The 16,638-nt window shown below is 39.6% G+C and overlaps 1 protein-coding gene across 3 annotated transcripts in view; it reads left to right on the forward strand.

Moving 5' to 3' along the window:
* The window catches only part of JAM2 (junctional adhesion molecule 2), a 56,916-nt gene that overhangs the window by 23,571 nt on the left and 16,707 nt on the right, over window positions 1-16,638 (forward strand). For all 3 annotated transcript variants that reach the window (XR_013960057.1, XM_080658402.1, XM_080658403.1), the window contains exon 2: window positions 11,524-11,589. Coding sequence is in view for 2 of the 3 variants with exons in the window: in XM_080658402.1 (XP_080514528.1) it covers window positions 11,524-11,589 (66 nt within the window). In the remaining variant the exon portion in view is untranslated. The remainder of the gene's footprint in view (window positions 1-11,523; window positions 11,590-16,638) is intronic.

Below are 16,638 nucleotides of genomic sequence, written 5' to 3' on the forward strand. Positions count from 1 at the left end.
TACAGTGGGTGCCCGGTACATCATGGGTGACTTGAGCATAGGCTTTGTGGGGGGTGGGGGCAGTAACTGAGGGGGAAGCTGGAAAGATGGGAGCCAGTTCTGAAAGGCCATTGGAAGGAATTGGGATTTCATCCTGAATGCTAGGGGAAGCATTTGAAGGAAGCTAAATATGATCAGATTGTACTCTAAGAAGCTCACTCATGTCTGAGTGAGACTGAATTGCAGACTTGTCCACATCGATCTTGGTTCTTAGCTATTTCCCTCCTGAATCCAAGGAAGAAGCGTCTCTCCTGTTGAAAGCTAATTTCTTACCCGCGCTCCTGCTGCTCTTCCTCCAGTTTCTGTGGGTCCTTTGCTTCAGAGGTTTATCCCCTCTCTCATCTTATCTTCAACTTCTCTTCATCACTATCTCTCTGATCACAGGCTGTAGAATGCTCACATCTCTACAATTTTAAGAATGAATAAAACCCACCATGGTACTGAAACCAGACAACCAATGGGTCCAGATTGCCTGTCACTTCTTGAGCCAATTCAGCAGAGACAGGGTGGAATCATATATGAGCGTTTATTCCAGGACTTCCAGCATTATGGGAGAGCAGCAGGTCAGCCACGAAAATGAACACATGGGACTACATCAAAATAAAAAGCTTCTGCACCACAAAAGAAACCATCAACACAACAACAAGAATGGCAATCATCAACAAATCAACCAACAGCAAGCACTGGCGAGGATGCGGAGAAAAAAGAACCCTCGTGCACTGCTGGTGGGAAGGCAGACTGGTGCAGCCACTGTAGAGAACAGTATGGAGTTTCCTCAAAAAATTAAAAATGGAATTCCCATTTGACCCAGTGATCCCACATTTAGGAATATATCCCAAGAAACCAGAAACACCAATCATAAAGAATATATGGACCCCTATGTTCATAGCAGCACAATTTACAATAGCTAAGATTTGGAAATAGCCTAAGTGCCCATCAGCAGATGAGTGGATTAAAAAACTGTGGTACATCTACACAATAGAATACTATGCTGCTGTAAAAAAGAAAGAACTCTTACCATTTGCAACAGCATTGATGGATCTGGAGAGCATTATGCTAAGCGAAATAGGCCATTTGGAGAAAGATAAAATATCGCATGATCTCACTCATATGTGGGATATAATGAACAACACAAACTGATGAACAAAAATTGATCCAGAGACAGAAGCATCAAAAAGACCATCAAACCTCAGAGGGAAAGCAGGGGAGGGTTGGGGGGTGGGGTAATCACTTGTATCCATGCATAAGAACATGACTAATGGGCACAGACAATAGGGGAGGTGGGATGGGGGCATGTGCTGGGGGGTGGGAATGGCTGGGGAGAGGCCAATGGGGAGAAAAGGAGACATATGTACAAATTTCAACAATAAAGAATTTTAAAGAGGAGCCGATTATAGTCCTTGGATTTAGAGCACTCAAGAAATCAGGGTAACTAATTCTGAGCAGTCTTCCCTGACAGTTGTAAAATACAACTGGTGAGCAATGCCAAGCCATTGTTTCTATGGTCTGTACTTCAAAATAAATGCTTCTTGTTCCTTTGGCTTCCTGAAGACTAATCAAAGGAAACATGAAGCAACAATAAGCTGGAGGATTTCCCTTCGTTTCCACATCTCTTCTGGAAGCATTTCTGCTAATAAAAGTTAATTAATATATCACATGTATGAAATGTAAGAACTACAGTTTTTATGAATCCTCATTAAACAAGAGAGTAGAAAAACAAAATGTATACAACTCTGATATTTTAAGAATTGAAGTTTGAGAGAGAGGTAGTGGATGTGAGCAGGTGAGCGCTAAGTTGTTGGTCTATAAAATCCTTAGAATTTTTAAGGTCGAACTATCAGATAATGGACTCTGCAGACTGCTTCCTTTATTGTGGGTGGTCAAATCTAGAAAGCGAAATGAACTCATTAATAAGGAGAAGTCCATCACGGTGTGCAGAGATGGATTATTGGAGCTCTCTCTAAGAAATTTTTTTTAAAATTTCATTCTTTCAAATTTTACAAAATGTGCTTACATTGCTAGGCCCTCCCCACCTCACCACAGGGCCTTGGGAGGTGCAAATGAGAACCCCAAAGCTTAAGCCTCATTAAATTCCTGGTCAGCCTGCCTGCCTTTATGTGTCTATTCATTATATCTATAACACTTTTAATTCAGAAAAAAATTGAAAACATTAGCAGTGCTCTACCTTCATTGAAGAAATGCAAAGATCACCCTGGCCTGGTAGCTCAGTTGGTTAGAGCTTTGTCCTGATATGCCAAGATTGGGGGTTTGATTCTGGTCAAGGGCACATGCCTGGGTTGTGGGCTTGATCCGCAGTAGGGAGGTGTGCAGGAGGCAGCCGATCAATGATTCTCATCACTGATGTTTCTATCTCTCTCTCTCTTCCTCTGTGAAACCAATAAAAATATAAAAAAAATTAATAAAATAAAAATAAAGGACTGTGGAATGCAAAGTACAGTGGGTGCCCCGTACATCATGGGTGACTTGAGCATAGGCTTTGTGGGGGGTGGGGGCAGTAACTGAGGGGGAAGCCAGAAAGACAGGAGCCAGTTCTGAAAGGCCATTGGAAGGAATTGGGATTTCATCCTGAATGCTAGGGGAAGCGTTTGAAGGAAGCTAAATATGATCAGATTGTACTCTAAGAAGCTCACTCATGTCCGAGTGAGACTGAATTGCAGACTTGTCCACATTGATCTTGGTTCTTAGCTATTTCCCTCCTGAATCCAAGGAAGAAGCGTCTCCTGTTGAAAGCTTATTTCTTACCCGTGCTCCTGCTGCTCTTCCTCCAGTTTCCATGGGGGTTTGATCCCTCATCAGGGCACATACAAGAATCAATCAATGAATGCATAAATAAGTGGAACAACACATTGATGTTTCTCTTTCTCTCTCTCTCTTCCTCTCTCTCTCTCTCCCCCCTTCTTCCATCCTCTCTCTACAATCAATTTAAAAACATTTTTTAAAAAATAAATACAAAGATAACTTCATTTGCAGGTAATAAATTTAACAAATTGGTGATGTTAGGGAATCTTCTTGATACTTTTTATACTAATCTCTATAATACACAATTTTTATTCATAACTGCATGTTCATGTTTTCAAAAAGTAAAAACTTTTGATACATTAAATTGTTGTAATTCCCAAAATTCACTTAGTAAGGCTGGACATAAAGGTATAAAGAAAGTTTAAAACAAACGTCTGTGTCCTGTGGGAGGTGCAGAGAGCGTAGTAGATGGTAGAATGCTGTCTTCTCACATTTGTTGCGTTAGTGGATTTATAAATATGAACTGACTGCGGAATAACCATTTCACTCTCCCTTGAGCTAGACAGCCACTGAGCAGTCTGTGTATCAGCTGTCAGAGACAGTTTGTGCAGGGATTCCCAGATTCCCACACGCTGGTGATTCAGAACCAGAGTTCAGAACCCAGAATTCAGAAACTCAGTTTTAACACTTTGCCCAGCGCTGATCAAAACTCTGGAGAGCCCTAGCTGGTTTCTTTCAGTGGATAGAGCGTTGGCCTGTGTATCAAAGGATCCCAGGTTCAATTCCAGTCAAGGGCACGTACCTCTACCTCCGTTGCAGGTTCTTCCCCAGCCCGGGCCCTGGTTGGGGAGCGTGCAGGAGGCAACCGACCAATCGATGTGTTGTTCTCACATCTATGTTTCTCTCTGTCTTTCCCTGACTCTTCCACTCTTTCTAAAAATCAGTGGAAATATATCCTTGATTGAGGGTTAAACACACACACACACACAAACACACACACACACACACACACACACAAAAACAAAACCTCTGGAGAAATGATTTATAGTGCCTGCTCTGAAACAGTATTTACTAGTATGTGACAAGTATATAAATATGTTCATTTCTGCTGAGAATTATAACTATCAAATACTGGTGGTTCTGGACTTTAAGTCTTGAAAAACTATATTGAGTTAGTAACTAAAGTTTCAGAACCAAGGGCAGTGAATGATCTTAAATTAAAATGTCATCAAGCACCCTAACTGGTTTGGCTCAGTGGATAGAGCATTGGCCTGCGGACTGAAGGGTCCCAGGTTCGATTCCCGTCAAGGGCATGTACCTTGGTTGTGGACACATCTCCAGTAGGGGGTGTGCAGGAGGCAGCTGATCGATGTCTCTCTCTCATCGATGTTTCTAACTCTCTATCCCTCTCCCTTCCTCTCTGTAAAAAATCTATAAAATATATTTAAAAAAAAACAAAACAAACAAAAAAACTTTTGTGTGGCATGTAATAAACATACGAGTTTAATTCAAATTACTTCACTCACCACAAACATTCTCCCACGAACATTTTCTCTGCTAAAAATGGCAATTGGTCATATACTCTCTGAATGACATCGTTGCAGCCCTAAGGCTTGAAAAGGGACGTGAAGCCATCTGCAGAGTATCTGGCAGTATTGTGTTTGGTCCTAGTCCTTTCTCACAAAGCCACTAATTTGAGAATGGCTGGGCAGGGGGAGGTGGTGCCCTGCGGAGCCAGTAGAGCTAGATATAGATGCATATCTTGGCTTCCCTATTTATAGCATTGTAACCTTGAGCAAGAGCTACTTAACCTCTCTCTTAGTCCTCACATCTGTCAAATGAGGCTATTAACACAGTGGAGTCACATTTTACTTAGATGTTAAGTTCTTAAAGGGAAAATTTATTCATAGTCAAATCACCCTTAAATTCTTTAGGCCATCATTAACTCACCAGGACATCATTAACTCACCAGGACATCAGCTCTAAAAGTTAAGCACATCTTTTAGTTTTTCTTACACTTTGATGTGGCTTCACTTTCTCTGAAAATAGGGTATCAATGTCTCATTAAGAGGAAGGGCCATGGATGGCCATGGAGAACATTATGCTAAGCAAAATAAGCCAGTTGGAGAAAGATAAATAACATATGATCTCACTCATTTGTGGAATATAATCAACAACATAAACTGATGAACAAAAATAGATCCAGAGACAGAGAAGCATTGAACAGACCATCAAACCTCAGAGGGAAGGTCGGGGGGGGGGCGGTGTGTGTGTGTGTGGGGGTGGGAAGTTAAGAGATCAACCAAAGGACTTGTATGCATGCATATAAGCATAACTAATGGACACAGGCACTAGCGGGGCAAGGGCATGTGCTGGGGGGTGGGAGTGGCTGGGGAGAGGCCAATGGGGGGAAAAGGAGACATATGTAATACTTTAAAAATAAATAAATAAATAAATAAATAAATAATAAACACCCATTTAAAAAAAAAAAAGAGGAAAGGCCAGAATGTCCAGTTTGAGAGGTTAGAAGAGGACATGTCTGTATGTCTGTCTCCCTCTCCTCCATCCCCACCCCACTCTTTAGACCTATTATACTTAAATGATGTGATAGATGAGTATATTATCTAACTCCTAAATTTACAAATTTTAACATATAAATATTATTCGTAATGAATACTGGGTGGTATTATTTTGTTACTGCTAGCCCTGTGCATCTTTCTTATAGTTGTTAATGTAGTTGCATATCAGTGATTTGATTACTGAAACAGGAATTTTAGGGGAATGCTAGGAGCCCAGTACCCGATTCGAAATGGTGCAGCACCGCCCCCCCTCGAGTCGCCGGTCTGGCCCTGCCTTGCTCCCCGGGCCCCGCCGGTCTGGCCCTGCCTCTGTCTCTGGCTCTTGAAGCAGCCTCGGCCGCTGTTGATCAGGCCCTCCCCCAGCACAGGTGTGCAAAGGCCCCTGCCACCCCGCCCTCGACACTGCGCGCGCAACCTCCTCCTATCTGGTCGACCCGTTATGGCGTCCTGGTTAATTAGTATATTTCTCTATTATGTATATAGATAGACAGGTTTAGGCAATTTTTAGAATTGGGGTCCATGGAAAAAACAGGGCTACAGATTGGGAGAAAGTACATTTCCATAATACAAGGAAGCCAGGTGCAGTTACATTTCCCTAAGACAAGGGAGCAGCAACAAGTACATTTCCATAAGACAAGGGAACTGGAAGTAGCCAAAAAAGGTCTATATTTACAAAATAAAAAAGAAGAAAAAGAGCCCAAAAGGAATAGGAGGACAATAAGGGAGGAGGGCCTCAAAAGTCACTATAGTAACCAATTCGACAGGGAATATTGACCAGTCAGAGGGCATATCAGCGCACAGAAACTGCTGTCTTTATAAACCATGGAAACAGGAAGTCAGTGGGACCCTTTCCCCCTCCCCACGTGGGAGTCTGTACTTGTTCTTCAATAAGTCTCCACCTTTGCTATACTACCTTCTGTTCGTGGATTCATTCTTCAACTCCAGCAGACAAAGAATCTGGGTTCCAGTCCAAAAATTCCGTATCATTATCAAAACCACAAGGCTATTAATTTTTTTTAAAATATATTTTATTGATATTTTACAGAGAGGAAGGGAGAGGGATAGAGAGTTAGAAACATCGATGAGAGAGAAACATCGATCAGCTGCCTCCTGCACATCTCCCACTGGGGATGTGCCTGCAACCAAGGTACATGCCCTTGACTGGAATTGAACCTGGGACCCTTCAGTCCGCAGGCCGACGCTCTATCCACTGAGCCAAACCGGTTTCGGCAAGGCTATTAATTTTTACTTTTGATAATTTATGAAATAATTTATGTCCAGTTTTTATACCTTGCTTGTGTGCATGGTAATCTCTGTAACATATCAATTTTTGCTAAGTATGTTTTTAGTTAAAAGCATTTAAATGAATGCTTTTATAGTAAATTTTAAAGTTGTGATACTGTAAATGAGTATTTATTTTTAGTCAAACCAGATTATTTTAGGTAAGTGATAAACAATATAAGAACTTTTATCCTTACCGTTGGGGAGGGGAAGAAACGCCAGGGATTTTTTGACTTGGCTGGGAGTTGTTAGCAGCTATGGGAGTAATCATCTCTTAGCCTCATCTTATGAATTTCTGCCTGAGATTTTGGCACACATCCATAACTATTAAAGATGTTTTGTAGCTAACCTAACTTTAAAACAATCGCCGACCTCAATCAGCAGACAATTTTATTTGTTTTCCTATTTAACTTGTTCTGGAAAATTGAAGGGAAAATAAAAATCACTTCAAGAAAGCAGCCAACAGGGACTATCCCTAACATCTGTTAGTGAAATGTTTATACAAAATCCAACATTTTGTTTTCATAAGAGGAGTTATTGAGTGCAAGTTTTAAAAAATTAAAACTGAATGCCAAGAGTAGGAAGGCTGAAACAGGATATAAATCTTATAATGCATAAATTTTTTATAAAGATTTAGAACTTTGTCTTTAATAAGTTCAACAAAAGTAACTACACATTTTAATTCTTTTTACTTAATTAAAAGCAAACCTTGAAGTAAATAGAATTAGAAGAAGGAAGGTAGCTAGGAGGAGATGCTTAAAAATCACATAAATTAATATTCAACTACCTGTTTATTAATTCATTAAAACTAATCCTCATTTTAATTATTGTTTTGTTTTTACCTTTATAGTTTTGCCAATTCAACCAATCCTCGCTTTTTTAGTGTCTGGGACACATTATTTTTTTCTGTTCAAATATATACATATAAAAATTATGAGGGACTTCAAATCTGAAGTTAACAGCTGTTCTTTTCCACAGAACTTTTGAAGTGATTTTCGAAAATTTAAGAAACTTTTCTCAAAGGAATGTTAAGCAAGTGGAAAAATTGAAAAGGAGGGAAATGATTTAACCCAGTCCTAACCTTCCAACCTCAGACTGGACAAATGTTTGCCTCTAATGAAAGCTGGCCCAAGCCTCCTCAAGAAAATAAACACGCTCAGTGGCCCCTGCGGTGTTTGAAAAGTTCAAAGATATGATGATGCGGAGGAAACAAAGATCTTTTCCTATTTTTTTCCCCAGACTTTTCCTTCAGCTTGTTTCAAGGGAATATGAGTCTTCATTGTTTTGTCTAAAAAGTACTAAAATCCTTTAAAAATGACAAACACCAGTCCTCATTGGAATTTCTCTGAGGGCACTAATTTACATGTTGCTAAAGGAGAAAAGAGACTTTTTCAAACTGTGCTTGGAAAGTTTCACAGAATAATGGTTGGAATCAGAATCACTGGCAAAAAAAAAAATCATATTATTTAGATGTAGGTTATATGCAACAAGAACACACAAGACCCTGGCTTCCCCAGCTCACTTAGGGGGGGATCTGGCTTGGCCAGCTTAGTCCTTCCCTTCCTCTGCTCTCTGAAGATCCGGACCCCGCCTGTAGACTATGGTCTACACAACGAAATTGGGGAAGGAGAGGAGAAGCTGGAAAAGAAAGACACAGGGGCTCCGGGGTGGGGGGTGGGGGGGTGGGGAAAGAGTTAGAGGAACACGGTACATATTCTGGTTTGGGACAGAAATATATGGGAAGGGGAGAAAGGATATTTAAAAAGATTGCTTAGACCCCTGCCTATGAACCAGGAAGTCATGGTTCGAGTCCCTGTTAGGACACATGCCAGGGTTGCAGGCTTGATCCTCAGTGTGGAGTATGCAGGAGGCAGTTGATCAATGATTCTCTCATTGATGTTTCTGTCTCTCTCTACCTCTTCCTTCCTCCCTGAAATCAATAAAAAAATTTTTTTAAATAGTACCCTACCATAGAGAATTGTTGTAAGAGTCAAATAAGTTAATATTTGTAAGGTGCTAGGAATGTCGCCTAACATCTAAGTGCTTAATAAATGTCATCTATTGTTCTTTCTTCTCTTTCTTTCTTCTCTTTCCTTCTTTCTTTCTTTCTTTCTTTCTTTCTTTCTTTCTTTCTTTCTTTCTTTCTTTCTTTCTTTCTTTCTTTCTCTCCTCCCTCCCTTCCTTCCTTCCTTCCTTCCTTCCTTCCTTCCTTCCTTCCTTCCTTCCTTCCTTCCTTCCTTCCTTTCATTTCTTTTGAGATGGGTTGCCCAGGATTGAACCCGAAACCTAGGTATGTGCCCTGATCAGGAATCAAACCTGAGACCTTTCAATGTATGGGACTTTCCAACCAACTGAGCAACACCAGCCAGGTCTATTGTTCTTTCTTAAGAGCCCATTAAGATCCTGTTCTCCAATCCACTTCTTCCTCTCTACCATAAGGCTGTGGAGAAGGTATGATTTTTCTGCATCAGCTATGATTCGTTTCCGTTTCCCCCATAGTCAAGGTTTCCAGGTGTGGAAAGGCTGGAAATACCCTGCTTTTTTCTCTCTGGTTTTGGCTTTGTACATCCCCTCCTGAGGCAAAGAACACTTGGCTGCATAAGGTGGGGGAAGGCAAATATTCTAAAACATTGTCTTGTACAGCACACGATTCTCAGTCTATAGATAGAAACTGATGAGTAAATAGATGGAATGATGTTACATCATGGGCAACACCTAAATTTCTGGCATGAGTGACCATGTGGATTGTGGTGTCTTTCACTGTGATAGGATTTGTCGAAAGAAAACAACATTTAGGGGTAAACATCTGAGTTTATTTTTGCCTCTGAGTTTGTGGTTCTTGTAGGAAATGGAGATATAGATATCCTATAGAAAGAGCAGTTTATGGATTTAATCTCAGGAGACAAATTAGAGCTGGATATACAGATTTAGGACTTTTTAGCAAATAAATGGTTGTTGAATGACCGAGAGTATAAAAAATTATATAGAAAGGAGTTAGTTGAGTCAGGAAAGCCATTTGTGGATGGATGGATGGTGGATGGATGGATGGTGGGTAGATGGATGGATGGTGGATGGATGGGAAGAACCCACAAGGGATACAGAATGAAGATTAGTCTTGTCACACAATCCAGGGAAGTCAACGAAGTCGGATGTCAGAGAGAGATTAAGTAAGATAAACACTGAAAATTGTCCATTGGATATGGCAACAGTGAGATCATTTTTGCCTTGGTGAAAACAGGGTTGTAGATCTTACAAAGACAGAGGCAGATGAAAGCATGAACAGCGAAACAGCACTTCTAGTAAATTGTAGAAACATATTCAAGAAATAACCTTTAGGTTTTTATGATCAGTTTAATTTGGTCTTAGGTTATTTCATATATGATTTGGGGGTGAATAATGAATAGCAGCAGTTGGATCATTTTACCTAAATTGTTTACTTAAGCTAACCAGCAAGCATGCTTTGTATTCTGACTTCGAAGTAATTAGGTATTGCATACTTATGACACCTTCCCCAGTGAATTGCTTGCCTTCAGGAACCCTTCATTAGTGTTGGTTTGATCTGACCCCATTTACTGGATTCTTCTCAATAGTATACAATGTGGACGGGTATTATTTATGTATTCAACAACCATTTATTGTGCCTTGCTATATGCTAGACACTATTCTACATATATAAAAATAATTTAAATCACTTCCTATAAGTATATATATACACTTCCTATAAATCACTTATAGAAAGTGATTTAAATTATTTTTAAATATGGTCAGTAAACTGACGGTAGAATGACATCCATAATACAAAATTATACATATCAAAGATTGAATTAGAAAGTTTTAATTCCTGGTTCTGCTACTTGGTTGTTCCAGTCTTAGTATATCTAGTCATAAGATATACATAAGTCAATAACTATGTTGTATACCTGATGCTAATAGAATATTGTATGTCGACTGTAATTAAAAAATAAATTTTAAAAACTTTAAAAGAAAGTGATGTCTAGTACAGCAGGTCACTCTGAATATTGAATGTTATAGAATAAAAGTAAAGTATGTATGAACACTTTTAAAGTGAAATTTTATATAAGGTTATGGGCATGATGATATCACCATCATCATCATCACTGTATAACTCTCAGATCACGTTAGCCACCACAATCACCATAATGACCCATTTTCATATGAGGAAGGTACGGTCAGGGATAAGTTCCCAAAGCAGTTTGTATCCTTGAATGAGGTGCTAAAAATTAGTAGGTTTTATTTGGGCGACAATACACTCTGATACTAGATTATGTATTAGCTGAATTAAGGACATACACTCTTGTTTAACAACCAGGCTTGTGGAAGGGTGTTGTCTATTAGGGGACCCTAATAGATTTATGGGTTCTGCTTTGGGAAATGCTTAAAGGGTAAAACCACCATACAGAACACGGAAGAGGCATATAATGGTTTGGCTTGGTTTTTCTTATTTTGATACTTTAAAACATAATGTGCCCTAGCCGGTGTGGCTCAGTGGATAGAGCGTCGGCCTGTGGACTGAAAGGTCCCAGGTTCGATTCCGGTAAGGGCACATGCCTGGGTTGCGGGCTCGATCCCCAGTAGGGGCATGCAGGAGGCAGCCAGTCAATGATTCTCTCTCATCATTGATGTTTCCATCTCTCTCTCCCTCTCCCTTCCTCTCTAAAATCAATAAAAATATATTTTTTTAAAGTATAAAATAAAAAAAAACATAATGTGCTACGAATTATATGAAACTGTCACCAAACTTGAGGCCTGTTTTCTTTATTATTGCATCCCTTGCATCTTACTCAAACATTTTAAAAAGACCTCTTGTACTATTTTAATTACCCTCTCTGTTTCAATCTTCCAGGTCCTAAAACCTTTGGATTGTCTGACCCAAAAGACCATCAAGTAATCACAGCAATAGAGTATCAAGGTAGAGTACGTTACTGCTTTTCACAGACTCTTTTGTTTAAATGACCCAAGGGTATGGCACATGTGAAATAATCTTTCTGTTTGTCCAGACCCTCTGCCTCACCTCACACTAATTCTTCTGCCTAAAATGCCATTTCTGCCTTGGGAACTCTTTCTCCACCTCCTCAATACTGAGAGTATAAGAAATGGAAATGTTGGATATGCAATGAAAGACCTGATGTACAAGGAAGGTCTCTTATCACGTAAATTAGCTGGAACAAAGCAAATCTAATTTGTGAAACTGGGGAGATGGAGATCTTGAAAGTTTCCAGTCAGGTAGATGTGGTAAATGGAAATGAACACCGCAAAACTCATGCTATTTGATGTATTTAAAATGGCATGAATATAGCCTATTTTGAGGTGCCATTTTGCTGTTTATTTTAGCTTCTTCAAAATATTTAAGTTTCAGTTTTGCAAGATGAAAAAGTTCTGGAGATTGGTTGCTCAACAATGTGAATATACTTACCATGATTGAACTGTACAGTTAAAAATCAAGATGTTGCCCTAGCTGTTTTGGCTCAATGGATAGAGCGTTGGCCTGTGGACCAAAGGGTCCCGGGTTCAATTCTGGCCAAGGGCACATGCCCAGGTTGCAGGCTGGATCCCCAGTGGGGGGCATGCTGGAGGCAGCAGATCAATGATTCTCATTATTGATGTTTCTATCTCTCTCTCCCTTTCCCTTCTTCTCTGAAATTAATAAAAATATATTTTAGAAAATCGAGATGTTAAATTTAAATTATGTGTATTTTGCCACAACTAAAAAATGTTAATGGTTCTAACAGCCAACAATTTATAAGGCTTTTGTAAGTTTACCTCAAATATTGACTATCCACTACTTTTCTGAAGTCTCTTTTACCTGGAACACAATAATCCTAGGAAAATAGAAGAATGTCTGTTTCTTAAATGACATACTTGTTGAGGCAGAGATGGTAAGCATTTAAGAAACAACTCCTGATGTCTGATCCCTTTTTTTCAGGCATGTCTTAGGTTCCCGGAGGTGGAGAGAGATAGGTTAAAGGAAGAGCAAAGATTATAGGTGAGGACTAGTGTGTGGAGGAATTAAATGAATTAGTATTTAACCAGTACTTACAATAGTACTTGGCACATTGTGTTATATGTGATTATTTAGTAAAAATATGCTATAATAAGAGTCAGCCTATCATTCAAAAATAACATCACTTAATAACAAATTAAGTATTTAGAAAGTTCTAGTATTTTACATGAGTAAGCTAATAAAATACTCTTACCATGGCTTAGTTTTAAATGGGCAGAGGTGGGAAGAGGAAATTAAAGACTGGAAGTAATTTGGAACTATGGAACGTACGTAGAGGCCAAAGAGTGAGCACATTGAGAGGAAGATGGGTCGGGCTGCTCATGAGGGACAAGGAAGTGAAGTTAGTTTCTCCTACTTTTTACTTTCCTGAAGCTTCTTACTGCTGAGTGCAACGGGATACCATGGGTACACATCCATCCCTGCCCCCTTGGCCCTATGCCATGATATCTGAGTTAGAATGCCAGTTATATTCTTTAGTCTTACGTTCCTTTTTAAAAAACATACTGAGCTCTAGCTGGTTGCTCAGTGGTTAGAGCATCAGCCCTCACCCTGAGGGATCACAGGTTCGATTCCCCTGGCCTGGTTTGGGCGCATGCAGGAGGCAACCAATCTATATGTCTCTCTCACATCTATGTTTCTCTCTTTCTCTCTCCCTCCCTCCCAGTCTCTCTAAACATCAATAGAAAAAATATCCTCAGGTGAGGATTAACAAAATAATAATAATAATAATGATAGTAAATAAAAAACTTATTCAGGCGAAAGTCACATAAGATCCACCGTGTTAAAGTAAACAATTTAGTGGCATTTGTACGTTCACAATGTTGTGCAATCATCACCTCCATCTAGTTTCAAAACATCGCTCCATACTAAAACTCTGTACCATTTACATTACTTTTTTAAAAAATATGTTTTTATTGATTTTAGATAGAGAGGAAGGGAGAGAGAGAGAGAGAGAGAGAAATATTGATGTGAGAGAGAAACATCAATCGGCTGCCTCCTGCATCCTGCCTGCTGGGCAGCAAGCCCACAATCCAAGCATGTGCCCTGACTGGGAATCGAACTGGTAACCTCTCAGTGCATGGAATGATGCTCAACCAACTGGGCCACACCAGCCAGGGCTACATTACTTTGTAATGGGTGTTTTATGTTTACTGTAGAAAATTCTTCTATAATTTATTGCAATCAAATGTTAGTCTTAGTCCCCAGTAAATATTTTCTATCTTTTTGTTTCACCTCTACTCCTTTTAATTAAGAATTACATTTTGTTTCCATTTTATATGTGGCCCAATCATTCCAACTTGGCTCTCCAGAAAGCAAAAATAAATTTCTATCTTCTACCACTTTTTAGTTTTAGGATATTGCATACAGTAACTTGATTTTATTTGCAGTCTAAAATATTTTATGATTTATGTATATGTGTGGTCCATCCAATTCATTTGGCTTTTTGTCTCTATCACTCTGATGTCAATAAATCATGAATTAATTTCTTCTTTCCAGTACTGCTGTTCTGTATCACTTCCCATAGTGGAGCCAAAAACAGAATAAGGCTGAAAAAAAAAGGCAGCTCTGTCAGGCTTATAAATTATATGAACAGCATTATGTGGAGTGTCCAACCCCGAGAGCTATAAATTAGGATTTAATAGGATGCTTTTCTCCACAGAAGTAATTTGAATTCTTCACAATTACTTTAGTAGTATCAATTCTCTTCTTGCATTATATAAGATTTTGATGATTTTTTAAAATATATTTTTTATTGATTTCAGAAAGGAAGGGAAAGAGATAGAGAGATAGAAACATCAATGATGAGAGAGAATCATTGATTGGCTGCCTCCTGCACATCCCCTACTGGGGGCAGGGTGGGGGGTGGGAATTGAGCCTGCAACTCGGGCATGTGCCCTTGGCCAGAATCGAACCTGGGACCCTTTAGTCCACAGGCTGACGCTCTATCCACTGAGCCAAACTGGCTAGGGCAGATTTTGATGATTTTTAACTTGAGCACAGAGAAGAAAATCAGAAGGTAGTCAGCAGTACAGAATCTTAGAAAAACTAAAATTCATAGTGTAGCAAAATATTTGTGCTAATGCTTTATCAGAACAAAAAATTAGCCCTCGCTGGTGTGGCTCAGTTGATTGGGCATTGTCCCGAGCACCAAAAGGTTGCCACTTCCATTCCTGGGCAGGGCACATGCCCATGCTGTGGGCTCAATCCCCAGTAGGGGGCATGCAGGAGGCAGCCAATTGATTTTTAAAAAAATATATTTTTATTGATTTCAGAGAGGAAGGGAGAGGGGGAGAGAGATAGAAACACTAATGATGAGAGAGAATCATTGATCTAGCTAGCCAATTGATGTTTTGCTCTCACATCAATGTTTCTCTGTCTCTCCCTCTCCCTTCCTCTCTAAAAAAAGCAATAAAAACAAACAGGCACTAAACTTTAAAAAACCAAAAACAAAGAATTACCTTTTCTCAATCTAAATGAAATAAGCAACTTAATGGAAAAACTTGGTGCATTTTTCTGTTTCAATATGCCTTATTTTGAGAAAATATGATTTATCTCTATATTATTTTCTTTGCTGTCTCAGAGGTAACATTTTAGTTCAAATCTAAGTGATTTTTTTAGGTAAATTTGTAATGGTAATAAAGTATGGATTTCTGTCATGTTGAGGCAGTCTTATCACTACAATAAAGACAAGCTCCTCATGTATGAAAGTAATAATGACCACTTATGGTGCATGTATTGTATGCAAAGTACCATGTGCCCCCAAGTACATAAATATATCATCTCATTTAAACCTTCCAACAACTTTACCTTTTGTGCAAGTTAGGTAATTTGCAGGATATCACACACCTGGTATTTGGCAAAGGTCTTAACTTCAAAGCCTGTGCTAAACTACTATATGATGACGCAATTACCCTGAGGGCTAGATGCAGAATTATGCTGGCCTTGAGTGTTTACTTTTGGCTGAGAAGAAAAAGGAAAGTCCATGGTAATTATCTTTTAAGTTCACTTGGTTCTTTATACTCAGATGTTGACCCCAGATTTACTCTTCCTCACAGGGCTGGGGGTCAAGGTGCTGGCACCTCAGGATCTGGGCCCTGGCTCATCCCTTGCTTAGAGCACTCCCCAAGAACCACATGGCGAATTCCATATTGGAATTCTAGGACATTCTAGTTAGAATCCTAAGGAATTCTGATTCTGTCTTTTATTATTATTGCTATTTTATTGGCTTCAGAGAGGAAGGGAGAGAAACACTGATGTGAGGAACATCCATCGGCTGCCCTTGCACGCCCCCTACTGGGGATCAAGACCGTAACCCCGGCATGTGCCCTGATCAGGGATCGAACTGTGACCTCCTGGTTCATAGGTTCATGCTCAACCACTGAGCCACTCAGCCGGGATCTAATTCCATCTTTTAAGTGTTTGTTCAAATGTGTCACCTTCAAAATGAGGTGAATTCTGACTACGTTATTTTTTTAAATTGCACCCCTGTCCCCCAGAATTCCCATGCCTCCTGTACTCTGATCTACTCTATTTCTATAACACTTAACCTAATACACTATATAATTTACTTCGTGCTTTTCTGACCTCTTGCAAATTGTAAGATCCGAAAGGACAGAGATCTCTGTGTTGCTCCTTGACAGAGCTCCAGAACAATATCGGACGCACGGTAAGTACTCAGTGTATTTCAGACAAGTTGCTTAGACCATTTCTCCGCTCAGTGCGAATAATGAGGCTGGAGCGGAGTCCACTGCCTTTAGGAAAACCCTTGGTTATGTTTTCGAATATGATTTCTGCAAAGGTTCCCCACAGAGCAGCGAGGACAGAAGTTAGGAAGAATTCCCCAGGAGGGGTGTGCGTGTGTCTAGTTAAATATGTGAAACAATTGAAAGTAAATGTATTCCTAAGAACTAGGAATATGGGCTAAAAATCAGTGTGGGCGTGTGTTTAATTGTTGGA

Source organism: Plecotus auritus (genome assembly GCF_963455305.1).
Source record: "Plecotus auritus genome assembly, chromosome: 2".
Lineage (NCBI taxonomy): Eukaryota > Metazoa > Chordata > Mammalia > Chiroptera > Vespertilionidae > Plecotus > Plecotus auritus.